Source organism: Hyla sarda, chromosome 10 (assembly GCF_029499605.1).
Source record: "Hyla sarda isolate aHylSar1 chromosome 10, aHylSar1.hap1, whole genome shotgun sequence".
NCBI classification, from domain to species: domain Eukaryota; kingdom Metazoa; phylum Chordata; class Amphibia; order Anura; family Hylidae; genus Hyla; species Hyla sarda.
This window is the reverse complement of record NC_079198.1, coordinates 105,898,757-105,923,489: the sequence shown is the minus strand read 5'-3', so window position 1 is coordinate 105,923,489 and position 24,733 is coordinate 105,898,757. Positions and strand designations below refer to the sequence as shown.

At 46.0% G+C, this 24,733-nt stretch overlaps 1 protein-coding gene across 2 annotated transcripts in view; it reads right to left on the bottom strand.

The window, feature by feature from the left end:
* Positions 1–9,091: 9,091 nt before the first annotated feature.
* Positions 9,092–24,733, bottom strand: part of ANKRD65 (ankyrin repeat domain 65) — a 104,447-nt gene continuing 88,805 nt past the window's right edge. For both annotated transcript variants that reach the window (XM_056542533.1, XM_056542532.1), the window contains 3 exons: positions 24,333–24,531; positions 21,078–21,627; positions 9,092–9,354 (listed from right to left, as the gene is read on the bottom strand). In XM_056542533.1, the coding sequence (XP_056398508.1) occupies positions 9,106–9,354; positions 21,078–21,627; positions 24,333–24,529 (996 nt within the window). In that variant the 5' untranslated portion in view covers positions 24,530–24,531 and the 3' untranslated portion in view covers positions 9,092–9,105. The remainder of the gene's footprint in view (positions 9,355–21,077; positions 21,628–24,332; positions 24,532–24,733) is intronic.

Genomic DNA, 24,733 nt, shown 5'->3' with positions numbered 1-24,733 from the left:
TTTAGTGGCTACAGCCCCTTATATACTAAGCGGGCTGGACTAATCCCATTGGTTGCCAAGCCTGTAAGTCCTGAACCCAGAGAACTCTGGGTACACCACATGACATCATCACATGACCCCGGAAGGTCCTAAATATCTACACAACCATTATAATAGATCACGTGACCCGGGTAGGTCCTATACATTTCTATGAGGTGACCAAGGGGCAAGCCCTACAGGAGAGCCCTGTGGAATGGAGGGACTCTAGCTGAGGGGACTTTAGACAGGGACAGGACAAGGTCCTGTACCGGGACACCATACAAGATCCAACAGAGACAACTTTACACTGACAATGAGAGGACAACACGACTTCCTATTAGGTTACTATAGAATATGCATCTGCAGCAGGCACTGCCGAGATCCATCAACAATGCAGCCTGACCGGATTTCCGTTGAAATAATGTCACTGCAGCCTGCTCCTCCTTGATGTGTGTGCAGAACGTGCCTGCACCTCCATCTCCCCTGCATCAGCCACCAACTTCACTCCTCATCATTACAGAGGTGCCGCTGCTCCCTGGCTTGAAGGGGCATCCTGGGGCTTGTAGTCCACCTCCTTCTCTCCCTGCACCCTCTGTCTCTACCCCAGCCCCTGACTCCCTACTGGGCTCCCAAGGCCTGCTCCTACTTTTTCTGGGGACTGTGCCACCCTACCCTCTCTTATTGTGACTCTGCAATCTAAACAAAAATAACCGCCTAAACAAAAATAACTTGAGGGCTGGAGCTCCCACTTATACTCCTCAACTGAACTCCTTTTCTCTAAAGGGGTCCTCTGTCTCTGCACATGGGTGGGGCCTCCTGGGAAGCTATGTCAAACTCTGACGTGGAATCCTCTGGGGCCCTGGCCCTTCTAGTGCACCGTCTAACTGAAATCTGCTCTTCTCTCAAATGCCCACTAAGGGTACGTTCACACATCCAGGATCCTGCGCAGATTTGATGCGCAGGATTTTTTACTGCAGATTTGAAGCTGTGCTCAGTCATTTAGTTTTTATTGAAATCTGCAGCAGAAAATCCTGTGCATCAAATCCTGAGCATCAAATATGCATACGTGTGAACATACTTTTAAGAGGACTTCCGCTCCATGATTTCTGAGGTAAAGGAGATCTGCCGGGCTGAAATCTCCTCTCTCCACCACAACTTTCCAACATGTCTCGAATAAAATGGAGGTTTTGGAAGAGAACCACGACTCCACTAGGGCCTACATTACTCAGCTTCAGTCCACTGTTGTTTCGCAGTCTGAGCGACTCAATGATCTTCACAGCCACGTTGAGGACCTGAATAACTCAGGCAGACGTAACAACATCAGGGTCCGTGGCCTTCCAGAGGCAAAGCATGCGGAGGACCTTTAGGTGACTCTTGAGGCTATCTTTAATCTCATTCTTGGTGAACTGTCCTTCCAAAAAATTTAACTGGATTGAGCCCACCGGGCACTCCTCCCCAGAAATTCCTCTGGTACGTCCAGGGATGTCAGCTATTTCCGGACTTATCCTGGATCACTTTGAGGAAGTGGGGCCTTCTACGACCCCTCCTGCCCACACTTAGGGATCACCAAGCCTCCTATCATTGGAAATATCTGTTTGCACTCACTGCCCATAGGGATGGGCGTTCTGCTGTCCTGTGGTCCTTCTCTGTCCTCCCCTCCATCTGCTCCACTCTGGATATACCGGTTCCTACGATGATTGACTGGGGTCTGGCCCCTCCTCCTCCACCGCTACCCCCTTTGTGGCAACCTGCTCATAAGCGGTGGTCCAGGTCCCAGCGATCCTCTACTCCTGACTGTGGGGAACCTCCGTCCCTGCCTACATGAGGGTGCCCTTCGCTGACTGTGCTGCAGCTACACCCTGTTTTCTGTATTGATAGTCATTGCCGGGCCTTGTTTATGGTCTCCCCTTGTTTTCATGTTTTTTCTCTTACTTAATATGTTATAGTCAGGTATTGGTTATTAGCGATGTATGTACTTGGGCGGTGGCCACATGGGGCTGGAGTTGAGCCTTGTGCTTCCTATTGTTTTGTTTGGTGCTCCAACTCTTCCCCCTTGGGCCCATACTCCATACATTGTCTACACTGCTATTTGTTTAATTGGCGACTATCAAGTCGTTGTTGCTGATATTTGCTCTGTCTCTGGACCACGGGCCATTGGTTCTTCTATGTTTTGCTGATGTTTTTTTTTTCTAATCTCTTTTTCTCTGGTGTCCTGTCTTGTCTGTTGTGTCGCCCCTTGTGTCCTCCTACCCTGGTGTTTCCCCCCACTTCCCTTGTCTGTAGGTGTTTCAGGATTGGATTTCTCCAAGATTTTTTCACTCTCTTCCACACCTCGCAGATGAGACCTGTGCTTTCTCCAGCCTTGGTAATGCAGTGTCCCGGTACAGAATTTGGTTCTGTACAGTTCCTAAAGTCCCCTCAGGTAGAGTCCCTCAAGTCCACAGGGCTTTACTGCAGGATCCCACTAGGTCATTATTATGATTTCTATTGTACATTAATTATGTATGTTTATTATCGGTATTGTACAGTGAATATAAGCTATGTGCAAAGGTTATATGGATGTTTAAACTGTATAGGACCTTCCTAATGTCATGTTACATGGTCATGTGATCACCTGATACCCAGAGTTCCAGAGGCACAGGTAACTACAGGCAACCAGCTACCAATGGGCTTTAGTCCAGCCCCTGATATATAAAGGGCTGTAGCCTCCACACTAGTTCTCTTAGTTCCTGCTCTCTTAGAAGCAAGCACAAGTCCTTTACAAGTCCAGAACAGCTAGGCCAAAGCCTACAAGTTTGCAGCCACGTCTAATCTGTAAGTCTCATCTATGTCTACATAACAGTAGTACAGTGGTCTGCATCATTATTACCACAACAAGTCCAAACAAGCCTGAGAGGTTCCCTGTGTCCCGGTCACCTCTGTGGAATTTGGCTATAAGAAATGTTATACTGCCTTCTTCAGTAAAATTCCAGTTGCATCAAAACCTGCTTTGGACTCTCATTCAATATATGCCATTTCTGGGTTGGTTGTTGGCGGTACCCTACATCATACAACCACATCCTGGCATCACGAACACTAGGGGTTAACAACATCTTGCCCCAGGGGTTAATACCATCTGGCCCCACCACCTACACCGCTACACCCCATGGTCCCACCATACACTGTGGGTCACCACAGTAAGTCTCTCCATGCGCATCTGTCCACCCCTTTTCTTTTTCCATCATGGTACGATGCATCTCTCTCAATGTGAAGGGCCTTAATTCTCCAAGGTGCTTGGCCTATAGAGAATTGACATCCCTAAAGGCTGATGTTTCTGTGGTGAGGGTGTGATGGAGACAGCTTAAGGGGTGACTAAGGGGACACTGCAATAGAGTCCGCCAGACAGGACAGCAAGGGTACAGGTGTGAAACTCCTGTACTGGGCCACCACATTTCATTTCAAGAGATCCACCTTGACCATTCTGGAAGCTTTCGATTCCTTGCCCATCTTTATCCCCAGGTGTTTTCAGCCACCTCTGATTGAAAAAACGGTGGGAGTGGCTATTCTAGTTTCTAAAACTTGTCCCCTCCACATTTCATCCTCTCTTTTAGACCCTGGAGGTAGATATATCTTCATTCAGGGTTCTCTAGAGGGTAAGTCCTTTCTCTTATGTAATGTCTATGCGACTAACAGCTCCTAAATCCCTTTTCTTTTGGAGGGTTGTTTTGTAGACTGGGGAAATATCTGCCCTCTGCCTGGGTTCTGGGTGGGGACTTTAATTTGGTTTTCTCTACATCCATGGAACCCTTATCCCTTACTACAGGCCCTCCAACCTCGGCCCAGCTGCATCTTGCGACAACTTTCCAACAATTAATACACTTTTCACTCTACGACTTGTGGCACATTAATCACACGACGGACAAATCTTTTTCTTTCTATTTCCACCCACAACGCTTCCACACTTGGATTGATTATTTTTTTTGGCAGTATCCCTACAGTATATATGCTCTCCACTGCAGCTATGGATCCGATCTCTTGGTTGGACCATGGTCCGGATGTTGTCTCCTTCCCGCTAGCTTTCCCGATACGGTGTTGCCACTGGCTACTCAACGACTCCCTCCTTAAATCTCAGCCTTCCAGGGACTCGAACCAGATGTGCATTGATGAGTATTTTGCCACCAATGCTGGTAACGTGATCTCTCTGTCTACCTCATGGGAAGCGCACAAGGCAGTAGTCTGGGGCCATTGTATCGCTCTGGGCTTCTGGTTGAAGAAGAACGCAATGACTCAAACAGTTGTAGTTTTGCAACAGCTGGTGTTTCTATCTAATGTGATCTCTCAGATCTATTTAATTATTATTATTTGTTATTTGAGCCCATTTTTTTGCTACAGAATTTCCACTTGTATATATCTGACGTGGAGGATGCACCAAATCTATAGCAGTAATTCAGCAATGAAAGAGCCAGCAGAGGTCACTAGACTTCCCGGTGAATATACATGGTTACTATAAAACCTTTCAGAGTATGATTCATTCACTTTTCCCAGAAACTGTGGAGAACACACTATTCCCCCACATGGACAAAAGACCCACATGCTGGTATTGTTATGGGTAAGGCAAGGGAAATGCAAATAAACATGTGATGCATTACAATGGCATCGTGACTGCATTCTAAGTGGTCACTTTATGTTATAATGGATTTTAGTTGTCATCGTAGTAAACAACAATGTAAGTTAATTATCACTGCAAAAAAAACAAAAAACATTCAGATAATAGAGATATGAAAATATAGGAAAGGTTGTATATAATAATACGATGCAACATGAGAAAGAACATGCGACAGCTCACCATGTAAGTAGCAAAACAGGCAGTTTTATTCTTCAATCGTGGGATACGAGCTTGTTTATGTTTGTATGTTGCCTGCGCGTTCACTGTATCCAACGATTGAAGAATAAAACTGCCTGTTTTGCTACTTACATGGTGAGCTGCCGCATGTTCTTTCTCATGTTGCTTCATACATTTTGGATCTCTTGCTATCTGTGCTGAAGCACCACCACGTAGCAGGCTACATTGAGAGACTGTGCAGTGTGAAGTACCCTCAATGGATTGGAGGGTAAAAAAGGGAGTGAGCGTGTGCAGGTATCCCAGCAGTGCCAGCTGTATTCTATATTGTGTTGTTTATAATAATACATTTAGAACATGGCTGTATAATATTCATGGAGGACCATGACAATACATATTGGGGACTGGCCCTTTGGCGCATTTTATGGTGCACAACATTAATAAATAGAGTGAAATGCATTGCCCTAAAGTGGTCCCTCAGCATACGATGGTAATCCGTTCCAAATGAACCATCGTTTGTTGAAACCATCGTATGTTGAGGGATCCGTGCAATGAAAAGACAAGTCTTGCACTAATAATAAGGCAAGAAAGGGGAGAGACTAAAACTTAGCTTTTACTGATTATAGATAAAAAATCAAATAACAAAACCAAGTGTAACCAAGTGTGTAGACCAAAGTCTAAAATGGCCGACTATATTCAAAAGAAGGCTATAACAGTCCTTCCATGGATATAATTAGTGAACAATGGTTATCCGGGGGCTATAAATCCAGCCTCACCATTGATAACTCTAAAGAATAGTATCAAGAATTATACACCTCAACATAAGGATGCCCTGGGCATCCTTATGTTGAGGTGTATAATTCTTGATACTATTCTTTAGAGTTATCAATGGTGAGGCTGGATTTATAGCCCCCGGATAACCATTGTTCACTAATTATATCCATGGAAGGACTGTTATAGCCTTCTTTTGAATATAGTCGGCCATTTTAGACTTTGGTCTACACACTTGGTTACACTTGGTTTTGTTATTTGATTTTTTATCTATAATCAGTAAAAGCTAAGTTTTAGTCTTTCCCCTTTCATGCCTTATTATTAGTGCAAGACTTGTCTTTTCACTATTTTCTTTGGGAGTTTTGTTCACATTATTATTTTGGTCCTTACTGCTGGACCCATTATTGTAAAAGCAGCTATTAATAGGATCCGTGCAATGGAAAGAATAGGAAATTATACTCACCTGTCCCCGCCGCTCCGGACTGTCACCGCTCGTCACCGCTGCCCTGGATGTCGCCCTCCATCGCTGTCGCCGCGTCCCTGGGGTGTCCCCAACGCTCCTGACATCTCTGCTTCCCCAGGATCCTCGCTCTCTGTCGCCGCCATCGTGTCACTACGCACGGCGCTCCTATTGGATGACGGGACGGTGCGCGTGGCGAGGACAGGTCAGTGATCATCACTGGACCACACGGGGCACCGTAAACGGCTATTCGGTGGCAGCTGAAGCAGTCTGCGCTGCCGGATAGCCGTTTATGTGATGGCCCCGACATACAAACGCATCGTATGTTGATGCTGCCTTCAACATGCGATGGCCTCTGAGGTCATCGCATGTTGAAATTATCGTATGTCGGGGCCATCATAGGTCAGGGGGTCACTGTACTTATAAAAAAAACAAAAAACAAAGAAGAAACAGTCTATATGAAAATACAACCACGCAGCTCCTCCATATGGACATGATGACATCACACAGTTCCTCCATATGGACATGATGACATCACACAGTTCCTCCATATGGACATGATCATCACACAGTTCCTCCATATGGACATGATGACATCACACAGTTCCTCCATATGGACATGATGACATCACACAGTTCCTCCATATGGACATGACGACATCACACAGTTCCTCCATATGGACATGACGACATCACACAGTTCCTCCATATGGACATGACGACATCACACAGTTCCTCCATATGGACATGACGACATCACACAGTTCCTCCATATAGACATGATGACATCACACAGTTCCTCCATAAGGACATGATGACATCACACAGTTCCCCCATATGGACATGATGACATCACACAGTTCCCCCATATGGACATGATGACATCACGCAGTTCCCCCATATGGACATGATGACATCACGCAGTTCCCCCATATGGACATGATGACATCACACAGTTCCTCCATATGGACATTATGACATCACACATCTAGATCAAACTGACGCATTCTTGTATTGGCGGATCTGTCCATTCGATGTTTTGGCATCAGGTTTTACTGAGATTTGGTCTAAGAAGATCTAATTATTTTACTGGAGGATGATTTGTGGTAAAATGATTAGAATTTCGATAAGCAAATAAAAAGTTAGTACGTTTTTTGACATAGAATAAGACTTTCCCCTGACATAGTTTGCAAGGCCTTTTTCGTACTTTTCGTCTATCTAGTGTTTTCCGTCAATGCAGCAGAATCCCACTGAGATCAATGAGATCCTGCAGCAAGAGGAATACCACTCAGAATTTAGAAGAATTTCCGTAGTGTGTATAGATCCTTAGTCTATGTTCACACAGCAACATTTTGTGGTAGAATCTGGTGGAAACATTCAGTTCAGAAATTTTGAGAATGAGCTTGTCAATTCTTTTTGCGGAATTCCATGCTAGAGTCCTATTGAAGTCAATGGGACTCTGATTTCCATCTGGAATCTATGCGTGTAGCACAAGAAATTCCACATAAATGTAGCACAAATTCTGCACATATTCTGAAAAACTACATAAAATCCGTTAGCAGCTTGGCAGAACGGAATCTGAGAGGAAGCATGGAAATTCTGCAATGTAAACATATAACAACAGACAGATTATCTGACAATTTCTATACTGCAGTTATACTGCTGCTTTTTCTACAGCAGAATACTATACATTGCCTGGTATAGAGACGACACTTCCCCAATATAAAGGGGTACTCCGCCCCTAGACATCTTATCCCCTATCCAAATGATAGGGGATAAGATGTCTGATCGCGGGGGTCCCGCAATCTCCCTACTGCCCTCGGCATTTGTTTAGAGCATCAGGTGCCACGCCAGAGGCTCTTGACGTCACGGCCGCACCCCCTCAATGCAAGTCTATGGGAGGGGGAGTGATGGCTGTCATGCCCCCTCCCAAAGACTTCGCCAGTCATCCGGCACGGAGCGAGGTTCTGGGGTGCCGCAGCTGATCCTTTGGATAGGGGATAAGATGTCTAGGGGTGGAGTACCCCTTTAAAATAACTAGAGCAAACTGAAAGCAGATACCTAACAAGCAGAGAATGCTGGGAGATTTAAGCTCTGAAGCCTGCAAATTGTGAATTCAGCTCTGGATAACAACACATGTAAGATAAATAATATGATGTGTTTCATATTCTTCTGTTATATATGTGTGGTGGCCCAGTACAGGAGTTGCACTCCTGTACCATATCTGCCCTGTCAGGCAGACTCCATTCCGTGACCCCTAGGCTTCCCCTTCACCTGTGTACCCAGGATAGTTAAATAATGTATGTGTTATGCAATGCAATGTACATAATTGTTCTATGCCTTTAAGTACTGTTGTCATGTGATTGTAACCAAGGAAGGAGCCAGTGACCATGTGACCTACAGGTTGACCTATGGGACCCCTGCAGAGTCTCCCCCATATAACGCTTGGGTGGAGCTAGCTCACTCTTTTTTCCTGCTTAGCTGAGTTGCAGTGAGGTCATGTCTGGAGAGAGTGTCTGGTGTCCTAAAGAGGCCTAAAGTCTACCATGCAGTCACGGATCCACAAGTCCACTACCCCCCAGGTCCAAGTCAAAACTTGGTAAGCTACAAACGGGGTGAAGTCTGTCATAGTCAGTCTCAGTCAAGTCAGTCCAAGTCAATCTGTCTCAAATCAGCGTGGCCCTGCATCAAATTGTCTAAGTCCACTATAATTCCCAGCAAGCCCTGTGGTCTCTGAAGTCACTGGTCACCTCCTAGGGCCCAGCCAAGCTGTATAGACTGTTAAACCTGTCTGACTCAATAAAGCTGCCGTTGTTCCGTAACTTGGCGTCTGAGTCATTATTTGCCCTCGTGCCTAGCCCAGGATCCAGCGGTATACCTTCGGGTGGTGTAGAGGATAAACCATGCCCTGGTGTCACAAATAAAAGGGGTTAATGCCATCTGCCCCTATGGTAATTCCATCTGCCCTCATCACACCCTCACCACATATGCATTCTATAATTTTTTTTTTTTTTTTACAGTAAACAGTATTACAGGGTTAAAGTACATTGTGAACTGTGGGTAGAGCTCCGTGCAGATATGTAGAGACTTGACTGTGTCCCATCATGGCTGCTCTCTGCATTGGTGTTAGGCACAGGCTGTCCTTTATATTCAATGAGGCCCCGTTCTGGACAAGTAACTGTACAACATTGAGATGCCCGGCTGCCGCAGCTTTGTGTAGCGCGGTGCGTCCATGATTGTCCGCAATGTTCAACTGAGCTTGGTTACTCAAAAGTGACTGAACGACCTGAGCGAAAAGAGGAAAAAAAGACAAGAAAATGACTAAATACATGAGAACACATAGAAAAGCTGCTATGAAACTTGTCACCTCTTCATTCTTCTGTTCACACCTGTCAATGTTGGAGTGACCTCTTAGCATACACTGATATAAATAGGCATACAATTTTATTAGTGTATAGAAAAGAATAGACTTCTACACTTCTGTATGCAGAGGAACGCATTATTTTATAGACGTTTTTTGTTTTTGTACAATGTGTGAACCCAGCCTAAGGCTAAGTTTCCACTTATTTTTATTTATTTTCCTTGGAAAAACGCCAAGAAAAATGCCAATTCTGCCACATGGCTTTTTTTGGCCCAAAAAATGCTGTGGCCAGATGTTAGCTGTAAATCAATGAGAAATCGCAAAAAGGAGATTTTTTTGTACTCACAGTAAAATCTCTTTCTCGTAGCCTTCATTGGGGGACACCTAACTGATGGGTATATGCTCTTTCCACTAGGAGGCGCTGACATTAGGAAAAAGAAAAGTCGGCTCCTCCCTGGCAGGATATACCCACCCACCTGCAGTGAAGCAACCAGTTTTGTCACAAAGCAGTAGGAGAAGCCCGCGAGGAAATACGTCCGAAGGACCCTAGAAAGGAATCCCGGAAACAACCCAAGAACCGGAAAAAGAAGAAATGGGTGGGTGCGGTGTCCCCTAATGAAGGCTACGAGAAAGAGATTTTACGGTGAGTACAAAAAAATCTCCTTTTCTCGGTCGCTCTTCATTGGGGGACACCTAACTGATGGGACGTACCAAAGCAGTCCCCTAGGGTGGGAAAAAACAACCACCGGCGAAAGAGAGACAGTTCCAAGACTGAACTCGCATGCCCGCAAGATCTGTGAACGAGTCCCCAGGTCGGAGACATACTAGGTCCAGAACAATGAGTTCCTGTGAGATCTCCCGTCCAAGGAGAAGAACCAGGACACCAAAGGAAAAGTCCATCCACTCTAGAGACCCAAGGCACCTGGGATATATAGAGAGATACGAAACCAAAAGAAGAAGGGAACCAGGTGCCCGTGAAAAGACTCTCCTGCAAAAAAAACTTCCAGAAAGAAAGGAAGGAGAGCAGAACAGAAAAACCACCCCGACCAATGGATCGCTGAGGAGTCGGGGGCCGGCCGCTACAAATGTCCAAGAACTGAACCATCACCAAGGCTCAAGGAATCGGAGAGACGCCTGAAAAGAAGGCACACTGCAGCATTGCAGGACCGAGACCAAAGCAAAGGGACCAAAAGTGATAGATCAGAGTGGTCCGAGTAGACCTGAGCAGCCTCAAGAAACATCCCATCTGAACGGGAATGGAGGGAGAACCAATGAGAGCCCAGCTTGGACTCCCAGGGACTAGGTATAGGAAGGAATACTCCGGAAGACTGAAGAGTCGATGCAGTACGGCTGACACAGACAAAAGGGTAAGAAGGACATACCCCTTCCAGGGAGAGCACCAGGCTGTGACAGTGGACAGAAAGCACACAAGCCTAGACTGTAAAATCCACTGTTGAATGCATCTTAGAAAAAAACAAATAGTCCCTCCAGGAGGGAAAAAATAAGGGTGGTCGAGACGACAACTCAAGTACAGACCCAGGACAAGCACCCTGATCCCCGCACCCCAAGAGAAAAGGGGGATGTCGAGCACGCTAGGCGCCGAAGGATCAGGGAAATGCAATACTGGGTGGACGAAGCCCCCAGGCTCCAGCGGCAACCCTCGCCGCCTGGAGGAGCCACCGTGCGATCCAAGAGGGATTGGAGCCCCGCACTCCGAAGCTGGGCAAAAAATACAAGACCTGTTGAGGGTTAATCCAGATAGTGACGAGGAGGCACCTGAGTCACCAAGGACAGGGACCCTTGAAAAGAACACCCGGAAGTAGAGGGAGGGTCCCCAGCATGCCCCATGTTAGAACAGAGGAGCTCAACCGCCCCGGCACTGCAGAGACAAAATCACCGGAAGCCCCTGGGCGCAGCAAAGAAGGTGGCTCTACACCCACGAAGCAGTCCTAGCATATGTAGGAACACAGACATGAGGACCCCATGACAACCGTGGCGTACCAAGACTGCAGACACTGTGAAAACGCAAACATCCAAAGGACCAGCAGGAAAGGAGTTAGGCTCGCAGCAGACCAAGAGTGCAACATAAGAAAAGGAGAACAAAGCGATGGTGCTGTTGCTGTAAAAGGCCCCAGTACCCACAAGGAAGAATGAATGTGGAGCAGGATAAAGTCTGACACAGTGTGACCTACAGGAATAAAGGGACCGAAGAACCCACAAGCACACACACTGCGGGACTGTACCTGGGAGAGAGATACCAGACTACAGCTGTAGTGGCAGCCGAATGTGGGAAGTGACTAGGTGGATTGGAACACCAAGCAGACACAGTCCGGCCATAGGGCAAAGGGACCGTGGCCACGTCTGGTCCCGCACACGAAGACGCCCAGTGGAGAGAGATACCAGCCTGTGGACAGAGTAGCAGAGAGGAACCTGCCAAGCAGGCAACCCTGTAAACCAGCATGTGGTGCAGTGTATAAGGCACATGGGACAACTCGGAGAGACTCCCATGAAAATTATCATGGCAGTGGAAAACTACCGTCCACGGGGCGACAATGCATGGTAGATGACCCAAAGCAGCAGTCTGGCTGAGCAAGGAAACCTCCTAGGTGTTAGGGAAAAGGGAAACAGCCAGACCAGAGATAACTGAGCACCTGCGACAAAGGTGGAAGGGCGGAGAGGCCAAGAAACCCCACCCCCAGGAGAGAGACAGAGGGAAGCAGAGGGACCGAGGAATGCATTCCTGACATCCCATATAGTGTCCGTGGGACACGCTGGGTCGGTTCCACGTATGCCACGCACAACAGTGGGGTACTGGAACACTAGTCGTAAAAAAACGACTGGTTTACCGGAATGAGTCCCTAGGGGACAGCGAGTCATCCCAGCGGAAACCTCACACATAGTGAGGGTTTGGAAGTGCAGATACACCGGTGATGTGATGCGTAACAAGTGGCGCAGGAAACCTTGCAGACCACTACCTGGTAGACAGGTATAGGCCATGGAAGATGAATCATTGCATTGGCACCTCGCTCAGTAGTGAGCTACCAGAACCCAGCCTCAGATTCATCAGTCATGTGATGTATGGCAGGCGGTGCAGGCAACCATACAGACTACCTGCCAGCTCACTGGTATAGACCATAGAAGATAATGGAACACTCCGTCAGACGTCACACACAATAGTGAGGTACCAAAACTGCAGAAGCAGTGACAACAGCTGGATGATGTAGGACAGGTGGCGTAGACAACCAAGCAGACGAATGTCTGGCTTACTGGTATGGGTCTAAGACAACGATGCATCCCATTGGCACTTTACCAGCAATGCGGTACCGGAACTCAAGCTGCAGATATAGAAGCCATTTGAAGTTTGACAGGCGTGGATCCACAGAAAACCACTATGCTAGCATCGGCACTTTGCTGAGTAGGGAAGGACCAGAACTCCAAGCGCAGATACATCAGCCATCTGATGTATGACAGGCGGCGTATGCAACTATGCAGACCACTGTCAGGCTTACTGGCAGGGATTCACCGAAGATAACTATTCATCCCATCGGTACCTTACTCAGTAGAGAGGGACTGGAACACCAGCCGCAGACACATCGGCCGTTTGATGTATGACAGGCGAAGTAGTCAACTATGCAGACCACTGTTCGGCCTGCTGCCATGGATCCACAAAAGACAATCATTCATACCATCGGTACCTCGCTCAGTAGTGAGGAACCGGAACTCCAGAATGCAGATGCATCAGCCGTGAATCATGTGACCAGCGATGTCGGAAAACCATACCGTCTGGCTTACTGGAATGGGTCCATAGAAGACTTCGTAACGAGCCTCAGGGTCCTTAAGACACATCGGTTCAGTTCTCCATATATCGCACCCAGCAGTGGGGTATCGGAACTGCAGCCACAAACACCTCAGCCGTGAGACATGTGAGAAACGGCAGAGGAAACCATGCAGAAAACTGTCTGGCTTACTGGTATGGGTCCTGAAGACACATCGGGTCAGTTCTCCATATACCGCACCCAGCAGTGGGGTATCGGAACTGCAGCAACAGATACATGAGCCGCGTGACAAACGGCAGAGGAAACCATGCAGACCCTTGTCTGGCTAACTGGTATGGGTCCTGAAGATACATCAGGCAGTTCGCCGTTTACCTCACCCCGTAGTGGGGTATCGGAACCGCAGCAACAGAAACATCAGCCCTGTGACATGTGGCAGGCGGCAGAGGAAACCGTGCAGACTAGTGTTGCTCGCGAATATTCGCAATTCGAATATTATTCGCGAATATCGCATATTCGCGAATTCGCGAATTTCGCGAATATAGCGCTATATATTCGTAATTACGAATATTCATTTTTATTTTTTCTTCACAGTACACATCACAGTGATCACCCCTCTCTGCTTCCAGCTAGTATGGTGTAAAGAAGGCTGTAATACTACTGTGTGAGACTGGCGTGCGAAAATTCGCATATGCAAAAATTATCACATGCTAATTTTCGCATATGCGAATGTTTACGTATGCTAATTTTGTATATGCTAATATTCACATATGATAATTTTCGCATACGCGAATATTCGCATATGCGAAAATAAAATGAGAATATAACGAATATGCGAATATTCGCGAATATATGACGAATATTCGTCCATATATTCGCGAATATTCGTGAATTCGAATATGGCCTATGCCCCTCAACACTAGTGCAGACCACTGTCCGGCCTACAGGTATGGGTCCAGAGCAGAAAACTAGTTATTTCATCGGACACCTCGCACAGTAGAGAGGTACCGGAAGGCCAGCCGCAGGTACTCCAGCGGATAGATGAGTGACTCTAGGAACCCAGGCTTGCAGGCATTAAACTTAAAGGGGTTGTGCGCTACCCTAATTTCCGGAGCTCCGCTCACAGCGTCCAGAAGTTCATTACTCCGAACGCTGTGTGCGGGCTTCCGTGTTCGTGGCCGCCTGGCGTGACGTCACGCCCAGCCCCTGGTCCGAACAAGGCACCCCGAAACTCCGGATGAGCGACGGAGCAGAGCACTATAAGTGCCTGCCAAGTCGTCGCTCCGGAGGGGGTTAATGGGGGACCTGAGCGCAAGCTCCTGCTGCGGGAGCCATACTGTTGCCCGCGCCGCCCCCAGAACGGGGGAAGGAGGGGAGGAACTCCAATCTCCCAGCTTCGCAGGCTGAACGGGAGAGACGAAGGGTGGAGCTACCCGCCATAGTGTTAGAGAGGCGGCCATGCGCCACCATGGACCCCGGAATCCCACAGTGCCGGCCGCACTTGCGCTGGCATAGTGCGGTCGGCGACTGTACAAAAAATAGCCGGCGAGAAGGAACAGCCAGGCTGTTCGGAGGTGAGCCGGCCGAACTCCTGTGGAGGGAGCCGCCGCAAATGTCGGCGGCTGCCCTCCACAGGACCAAGCATGTAAAACACACAGCCCCCCCCAGGGGACCTGAGGGACCCATATGAGACCCCCCATAAAGGGCAGAGTCCCCTAGGAAGAAGGAGGGGGATTGACAGATGCCCCCCACCAGATAGATGCAGCCGAGGCTGCGTGAAGGGAGAGAGGCTTAACCCCTCGCTGCCCGGACCCACAACCCACCCCAGTACACCAGAACAAACCCGGGGCAGGGGGGGGGGGGGGGTTCGGATGCTTGTTCGTCGAGGGGGGGGGATATACTCACCTCAACCGCCACATACTCACCCTCGAAGTCTTCGACCAGCTAGTGCCTCCTGCCTTTTGCCGACATGGCGAACAGGGGCGAATGGGGGACCGGACCCAAGGTACACCGCCAGGCGCTGGTTGTTGGCGAGGAGGGGTTAACGGGTCATTCTCATCCAATGCGCCGTGCCCCTAGCTCGCATGTGGGGGATCAGGTAGCGCCATGCTCCTGTCGCCCCACGCTAGAAAAAATAAAAAAGGAGAGAAAACCTAAACTTTTAGTCTAAATCTAGAAAAATAACAAAGAGAAAAAGACCAGGTCTGGAGAGCTCCAGACTTGTGTGTCTACCTCCTAAGTGACACTAGATAAAACTGGTTGCTTCACTGCAGGTGGGCGGGTATATCCTGCCAGGGAGGAGCCGACTTTTCTTTTTCCTAGTGTCAGTGCCTCCTAGTGGCCAGAGCATATACCCATCAGTTAGGTGTCCCCCAATGAAGAGCGACCGAGAAATTATTTTTCCTCTTTGCATTTTTTCAGTTTGGCGGTTTTTTTTTATTTTTATTCTTTTGCTGTTTTTCAGCTCCTTGGTGAGCATATGGCTCAATATGTTGAGCCTATGGCATTTTTTTCCACAAATCGTGGCGTTTTTTCCCCATAGAAGTGTATGGGGGAAAAAAAAAACAAGAAAAATGACATGTGGGTTTTAACTTTGGTGTTTTTGCCAGCGGTTTTTATTCTTTTTTGACCATAGCAGTGATGGAGATGCCTTTTTTAATAAAATTTCATAGGGTACCATTTTTATTCATTTTTAAAACAGAACAAATTTATGTGGGCGGGCAGGGACCTAAAAATGTAGGCGACAATAATAAAAATGTAGTGTGTGTGTTTTTCACTTTTTTTTATTTATTATTTTACATTTTTTAGGTACTACTACTACTCCCAGCATAGAACACACTGTTCCATGAAGAGAGTAGTAGTACCTGTACTAATTGATAGATCGCCCCGGGTGTCAATTTTGACACCCGTTGCGATCCTCCTGCATAATGTATAGATGCGGCTGGCTACTCTTCTATGGTCCCTTGCACTGCTGTATATATACACCTATTCATATTTCCCACAGAGAGCTGTGATTGGCCAGATGGTGGGAAATATGAATAGGTGTATATATGCGTCATTGCAGGGGACCATAGAAGAGCGGCCGGCCGCATCTATACATTATACAGGAGGATCGCAACAGGTTTCAGGAGTGAAACCCGCTGTGATCTGTCCTTAACTGCAGGTACTACTACTCCCAACATGGAGAACACTCTGCTCCATGCTGGGAGCAGTAGTTCCTGCAGTTAAGGACAGATCACAGCGGGTGTCACTCCTGACACCCGCTGCAATCATCCTTAATCCCTGAGATGCGGAGCAGCTTTCTCCTGCGCTCGCATCTCTGCTCTGTCCTCCGGCCGGCCACTCACCATTCATATTTCCCTCTGAGAGCGGTGATTGGCTGCCTCCATCCGGCCAATGCCCACTCTGGGCAGAAAATTGGAATGAGTGAGGTGATTTTCTATTCACATCACTGGCCGGCCGAATTATAGTGCAGAGATGCGAGCGCTGTATAGAGCCGCTCCGCATTTCTGCTATATTATGGAAGATTGCATTGGGTGTCAGGAATGACACCTGGGGTGATCTGTCTATTAGTACATGAACTACTACTCCCATCATGGAACAGTGTGTTCCATGCTGGGAGTAGTAGTACTACCTGAAAAATATAAAAAAAAAAAAAAAAAGTGAAAAACACACACACTACATTTTTATTATTGTCGGCTACATTTTTAGTGCCCTGCCCGCCCACATAAATTGATCCCTGTTTATATTAATTATATTAATTATAAAAATGTCATAAAAAAAAAGGAACTTCGTTAAATAAACTTGTTTCCATCACTACTGCATTCTTTTATTTTTGTACCCAACAAATTTTTTAAAAAATTCCAAAGGGCCCAAAAAAGCAATTTCCACTCAAATGCAAAAACGCCAGAAAAAAAACGTCAGACGCAAGAGATTGCACTGGTGTTTTTTCTGGCGTTTTTTTTTCACACAAAAAATGCAGTGCAAAAAAACAAGTGTAAACTTAGCCTAAATCTACAAACACTTTTTAAAGCAATATTTTCCAGTCTTAAATATTGAGCTGTAGCCACTGCTATCCAAAGAAACACATTCACCTAGACAAAAAACTGGAGACCATGGGGGGGGGCATTTATCATTGCCTTTAGAGCTTTTTACGTGTAGATATGGTGCAGCGCTGCACCTCAGGCTATTTTCTGCGACTTTTGGGTTTACACCCTGGCAGGGAAACACTGCCCTATACACAAATAGGACCTGTAAACCAAGCCTAGTAGGAAGCTGCCCCTGTGGCTCACTTTAAGGATGTATTCATACGGGAGCGCATTTGCAGCATATTTGACGCCGCGGATGCGGAGCAGAGCAATCTCCCTGCTGCCGCCGTAGCTCTGTGTATGTCGGCAGTCAGGAGCGTACATGCAGAGCTACGGCGGCAGCAGTAGAGAGCTTGCCCTGCCATAACTCTGTGTGTGCCAGCAGCGCATTTGCAGCGTCAAATTTGCTGCTGATGCGCTCCAGAAGAATACACCCTAAGTGTATGTTCATACATAGCATACATGCTGCAGATTTTGTGCTATGTTCAATTATTTCTTTATATTGATATATTCTTTTAGTATAATTGAACACAGCATAAAATCTACAGCTTGAAAGCTCCAAAGCATTCCAGAGTAAACCATGGCTGTTCATAATGGGGGAACCTGTTGGATTTACATGTATGTGGTGGAAAGATTGCCAAGGGCAATCTTGAGACTTTGGCTAGCCTTAGAGCAGGGCTGTGGAGTCGGTAGATAAATGTTCCGACTCCGACTCCGGAGTTTTCTGTACTTCCAACTCCGACTCCCCGACTCCTCTGTATTAATATGCGAATGTATTTTATACATTCCTTGAAGGAAAGAAAGGCAACATACCTGTCATTACCACAGGACTACTGGCTGGGAAGCCAACAGTCTACTGTACTGAACAGTATGTGTGCTGATCTGCTGCTGAAGATAGGGCAGTGGGAGGATCCAGGAAGGGGCATGTATTATAAAACATGATTTCCCTAGTAGAATCCCATAGTCATGTTTAAAAGGGTACTCCACCCCTAGACATCATATCCCCTATCCTTTGGATAGGGGATAAGATGTCAGATCGCCGGGGTCCTGCTGCTGGGGACCCCCGGGATCGCCGCTACGGCACCGCGCTTTCGTCAATACACAGAGTGAGTTCGCTCTGTGCGTAATGACGGGCGATACAGTGGACGGAGCAGTGTGACGTCATGACTCCGTCCCTTGTGACATCATGGCCCACCCCCTTAATGCAAGTCTATGGCAGGGGGTGTGACAACCGCCACACCCCCTCCCATAGACTTGTATTGAGGGGGCTGGCCGTGACATCACGAGGGGCGGAGCCGTGACGTAACGATGCTCCGGCCCCTGTATTGCCCATCATTACGCACAGAGTCAACTCGCTCTGTGCAGTAATGATAGCGCGGTGCCGCAGCGGCAATCCCAGGGGTCCCCAGCAGCGGGACCCCGGCGATCTGACATATTATCCCCTATCCTTTGGATAGGGGATAAGATGTCTAGGGGCGGAGTACCCCTTTAAGCTAACAATCGAGTTTACAAGTTTTTATAGCCTTAGCTGAATGGCAGCAGTTTTTCCAATGGTTTACAGCTTCAGTCTTGAACTAATGACCCTCCATTCCCTTCACTTATACAAGTGTCTCTAGTCCTGCAAAAAAACATATTTGCTTAATCCCTTATCAGTGAGAGGCTAGGTTACCCATGGGTTCCATGGAACAGCAGAACACAACACTATGGAAAGTATAAGTATTACCGCTCCTAATTGTGCGTTGCGTGCCATATAGTGAAGCACATGAAAAGCATGCTTCTTCACGGTCACTTAACGTGTTCGTTTTGCGGTTACATGAGGCACTGCATGCATTGGTCTTTATTCTTAAAGTAGAGAAGTCATTAATTATAACTTTTTGTGAATTGGGTCATTTAAACTTGCTTTTTTTTTTTTATTCCAATCTAAATTTAGTAGGAGTCGGAGTCGGTGCATTGTTTGCCGACTCCGACTCCAGGTACCCAAAATTTTGTCCGACTCCGACTCCACAGCCCTGCCTTAGGGTACGATCACACTGCATTCCTGCCCCTGTTAATCGTATCTGTCAGCATCCCACTGATAACAGGGGTGGACCCATTTTCACTTCTATGGCCGAATTGAGTCACTAGGTGTGAATAGGGTCTGCTGTGCTGTTCCCATTAACAGTACACATCAGCATGCCGTTTTCAGCGGGATGCCAACAGATACGATTAATGGGGGCAGGAAAGGAGTGGGTTCATACCCTAAGCTAAGGCTAAGTTTCCACTTGTTTTTTTGTTTTGTTTGTTTATTGTTTCCCTTCTATGTACTTATGTCTGTCAACTAGATTCGCAAGCAATTATGTTTGCTTGGGCTACTTACACACCTCTCCCAAAGGCTTGGGCTACTTACACACCTCTCCTTCCTTGTATAGAATAAATAATACATCATGTTCCTTGTGTAAGTGAATGTAGTGGTTTTAGTTACTGTAAATGTGCACCTGATCTAGGGGTGTACATAGAGGAAAGGGGTACCCTATAGCTAAAATAAAAATAGTTCCCCTTCTGGTGTTAGTTAATTCTGTTGTCCTCCATCTCCTTTCCATAATACTTGGGTTGATTTTCCAACAGACTTTTTAGCTAATGTTGTAGGATGGAGGAGGCCAACGTTGGCTGGTCCTGCTCTCTCCTGAGGCCCCATAGCATCTAAAAGGCCTGCCCCTGCACATACCCTTACCTAGTCTTAAAGGGGTTATTCAACTTAAGGTGACTTTAGTAATTACCTGCCAGTCAGTAATAGACATGTTTAGGAAGGATCTGTGCTTGTTTCAGGGCTAAATGGCTGTGTTGTAAGTCCACCAAAACGCTGCTACTTTCTTTTTATGAAGTATCTATTTCCGGTTGGAGTTCCCGCCCTCCAACTACAAGTCCCAGGATCCCTTGTTTGTAAGTATGGGATCACTTTTTTCCCTCCCACACATCAGCCACCCCACTCATTGCAGCACAGCTGAGCTGCTTTGCATGCTGTGCTGTGCTTAAAGGGGTATTCCAGGATTTTTTTTTATTTGACTATGCTACAGGGGCTGTGAAGTTAGTGTAGTTCATAATATAGTGTCTGTACCTGTGTGTGACAGTTTTCTCACAATTCTTATGTGATTTTCACCTCAATATTTATTTTTAACAACATACAGGTTGCAATACGGCCGAGACCTGACTCACTAGTCAGCTGATGACAGGGAGCCTGTCTGCTTCAATGGGTGGAGCAATCGCTTGGTGGGATAGAGATCAATCTGTAACTAATGCAACAGCTGTAGGCACCCTGATTGAAAACCACACGTCTTTTGAATGGATGCAGCACATTTATGTTTCAATGGTTCGGGTGGCTAATGGAATTATGTGATTTGTAGGCAAAAGAAGAAAACTCAAACAGGAAATACCAGTTCACAAAAAGTTATCCACAGTATTATGGTAATCTCACAACATAGCCATTTAGCCCCAAGACCAGTGCAGATCCTTCCTAAGCATGTCCACTACTGTCTGGCAGGTACGTAATAAAATCATCTTATGGTGGAGAACCACTTTAAAACACAATTCCCTGCAGCCACCTGGGAAACGCTGGGACAATACTCATTTTGTATGCTGCTAAAATGAACATTGGGGCAAAGATCACATAAGAATTGTGAGTCCAGCCACCAAACACAGGTACAGACATTATATTATGAACTACACTAACTTTACAGCCCCTGTAGCGTAGTCAAATAAAAAAAATCCTGGAATACTCCTTTTAAAGTGTTTATCATGCCTCAATACACACCTCTAAGTTTCCATTACTGGCTGCAATTGCTAATGCTGTTCTGCCAAGCATGTCTTGGACATTCACATCAACTCCCTTTTCCAAGAGGTAGTCCAAGGCCTCCACTTTTCCAGTCTCAGCTGCAACATGCAAAGGGGTTAGATTCCCAGAGGCCTCCAGCTCAAGAGAGACTTTGCGTTCACTCAAAAGTTCCATGATATGGACGTGATTGCTTACGGTTGCCCAGTGTAATGGACTCCACTTGTTGCTGTCACCAATACATGGGTCTATATTTTTCTTTAGCAATAACTGTACAATAAGTGTATGGCCATTGGCTGCTGCTAAATGTAAACCTGTTAGACCTCCTATTGTAGGGGCTATGGCACTGGAGCCACGGTTTAGCAGCATCTCAGACAAGTGGGTATGGCCACTCCATGCTGCATGATGAAGAGGGGTACAACCCGAAGCATCCTGTGCATTCACTGAAGCTCCTCTCTGGATCAAGAGCTTTGCTGTAGATAAGTGACCATTGGAAGCCGCACAGTGGAGAGGCGTCCAGCCAAGCTCATCCCTGAAGAAGACAAAAGATAGATGGAAACATTGATCATCATATAAAATTGGTAATACTTCTATACTCGTTTATTTAATTAGAAAACCACTAGTCTTTTGGGAGGAGGGTGGTTAAATAGGAACAGTCTAAATTGCACCCCATGGCTTCATACTGCTGCATGACCCCTTTCTAATACATAATGGTCTATTGTTTATTAATCTGGTATTCATTGTAGAAAAGAAGCATTGCAGTGTCATTGCAGGAGAGGAGCAGTTCTGCATAGCACCACCCATGAGGAGATTGGGTGAAGGTTATCTCTGTGGTTTTGATTAAAGGGGTACTACCGTGGAAAACTTTTTTTTTTTAAATCAACTGGTGCCAGAAAGTTAAACAGATTTGTAAATTACTTCTATTAAAAAAAATCTTAATCCTTCCAGTACTTATTAGGGGCTATATACTACAGAGGAAATGCTTTACTTTTAAGATTTCTATGATGTCATAACCATAGTGCTCTCTGCTGACCTCTGCTGTCCATTTTAAGAACTGTCCAGAGCAGGAGAAATTCCCCATAGCAAACATATGCTGCTCTGGATAGTTCCTAAAATGGACAGAGATGTCAGCAGAGAGCACTGTGGTCATGACACCAGAGAAATCTAAAAAGTAAAGCATTTCCTCTGTAGTATACAGCCCCTAATAATTACTGGAAGGATTAAGATTTTTTAATAGAAGTAATTTACAAATCTTTTTAACTTTCTGGCACCAGTTGATTAAAAAAAAAAAAAGTTTTCCACGGGAGTACCCTTTTAAGACTTTAGTGGTTCAGTTCGTGTCAGTCTACTGCTTTTAGTCTTCTGTTCATCCAGCTTCATGGCTGTATGTTCTTATATGTGTTGGAGACCACTTATATTAGTGATAATCTAAGGCTGTGTACCCACCATCTTTTCTGTGTACAGTCAACATAAAGAGATACTTCTTGCTCATATTCTCAGCAGGTCTCTAGATCCCCTATAGACCTGGCAAATGCCAAAAAATATCATTTTGGCATCCTCTACATTGGTATACTTTTAGAGTATAGGAAAGTACAGTCTACTGTTGGTCACCAAAAATAGTTTTTGTTTTGTTTTTGGCATGGCACCCTCTGGATGGCATACACTGTTGGATGCTGGATGCTTACCGATACAACAGAGTCTTACCTATACAACCAATCTTTAAAGGGGTACTCCACTGCCCCAGCATTCAGAACATTTTGTTCCGAACACTGGGTGCGGGCTGCAGGGGTCTTGACATCACAGCCACACCCCTCATGACGTCACACCACGACCCCTCAATGCAAGTCTATGAGAGGGGACGTGGCAGCCACCACGCCCCCTCCCATAGACTTGCATTGAGGGGGTGTGGCATGACGTCTCAATGGGCATGGCCGTGACATCACGACCCCTGCAGCCCGCACCCAGCTTTCGGAACAAAATGTTCTGAATGCTGGGGCAGTGGAGTACCCCTTTAAGATGGACAATCAGTATCAGTATAGTGGGACTGACTCCCGTTACCCTTACTGATCAGCTGATATAAGGGACCACTTCCCCTTCTTTATACACCAGACATAGCTCCGTATTTTTGGTAATGGCTGGGCCTGGTATTTCTCCTCACTCTCACGGACACATAAAGTTGTAGCCTCATCTTTTTTCTATACGCTTGGTTATGAAGCTTATTTTAAAATCTCCTACTCTGCCCCCCTCGACATGTTTCTCTACATAAGTAGCTTTATTAATAGGTGGCGGGCATCTGAGCGTGGACGACGTGTCAGCCATTCTTATAGACTCCGTTTGTTACATCACTGACAGGAACTTGATCTGTTTCTGTCCAATAGAATATTCGGTCCCTCCTTCAGTCTCTCAATTGGGCCATTCCTTTTGATTGTCAGAACTCTCCTTCTGATTGCAAGTTATACCCGATTGCAAGATATACCTGACAATCAAGAAGCAAATCCCCATAGCAAACCTCTTCTACTCTATGCAGTTCCCGAGACAAGCAGAGATGTCAGCAGAGAGCACTGTTGCCAGACAGAAAAGAACAACTCAACTTCAGCAGCTGATAATTATTGGAAGGATTAAGATTTTTTTTTATAGAAATTATTTACAAATCTGTTTAACTTTCTGGAGCCAGTTGATATATATAAAAAAAAGTTTTTTTTTTATTTCCTGGAAAACCCCTTTAAGGTTACATTAGAGTTGTGTTTCTACATGTCCTGGTGACATCAATCCATTTTTTTTTTTATTAAGCAGCCATGCATTGAAAAATCAACAACGTGATAAACCCCTGAAGATCTCTTATGACTGGAAATGAATCACCTCTAAGGATTAACAAATAAATGCTTTGTCAAGGCCCAGTACAGCCAGCATAAGAAATAGCTCAAATGACACAAATGTCCCCGTTTGTTTCAAACATTGTTCCCATTGAAATCCCATCTATTGTCCTGTCTAGATTAATCTAAGGTATCTCCTTTCGGTTGCTTGGTCTCCTATATGATGTTTTAGTCATTAATCTCCAAGTGTGTGTAGGATTAACACTCATAAGGAGATCAAGGACGGAGAAGAATTAGCTTCTTGAATGATTATTAGAACCCAACAAAGCCTCCAGCTCTCAAGATGGATTTATGTCTGCAAAAGAACCTTAGCAACTGAGGTGTGAGGGGAGCACTGCGGACATGAGAAGCTGAGTACACATACCTGTCATCAATCTTTTCTCCTTGTTGTAGGAGCTGTTTTACAAGACGAGTGTTCCCATTCCAGGAAGCCAAATGGAAGTCTTTCCATTCGTAGGTGGCATGGTCCAAGTTCTCGGGCAGACTAGGTTCCTCACTCAGTTGTAGACATCTTCTTGCCAGCTCGGCCTCTGGAGTCAGTCTACTTACTTTCTGCTGCATTTCTTCCAAAAAAGAGACCAATGCTATAAAGGTTACTCATGTATGTAAAAAGAATATAGAAACAATAGCAGAAGTAAAATAACAAACAGGGCTATAGAACTTAATTTGTTAATATGTAATGACGTTTGTTTATTATTCTTTGTACTTATATTTTTCTTTACTGTCGAATATATCTGTTTTAAAGAAAAATTCTTTAATAAACAA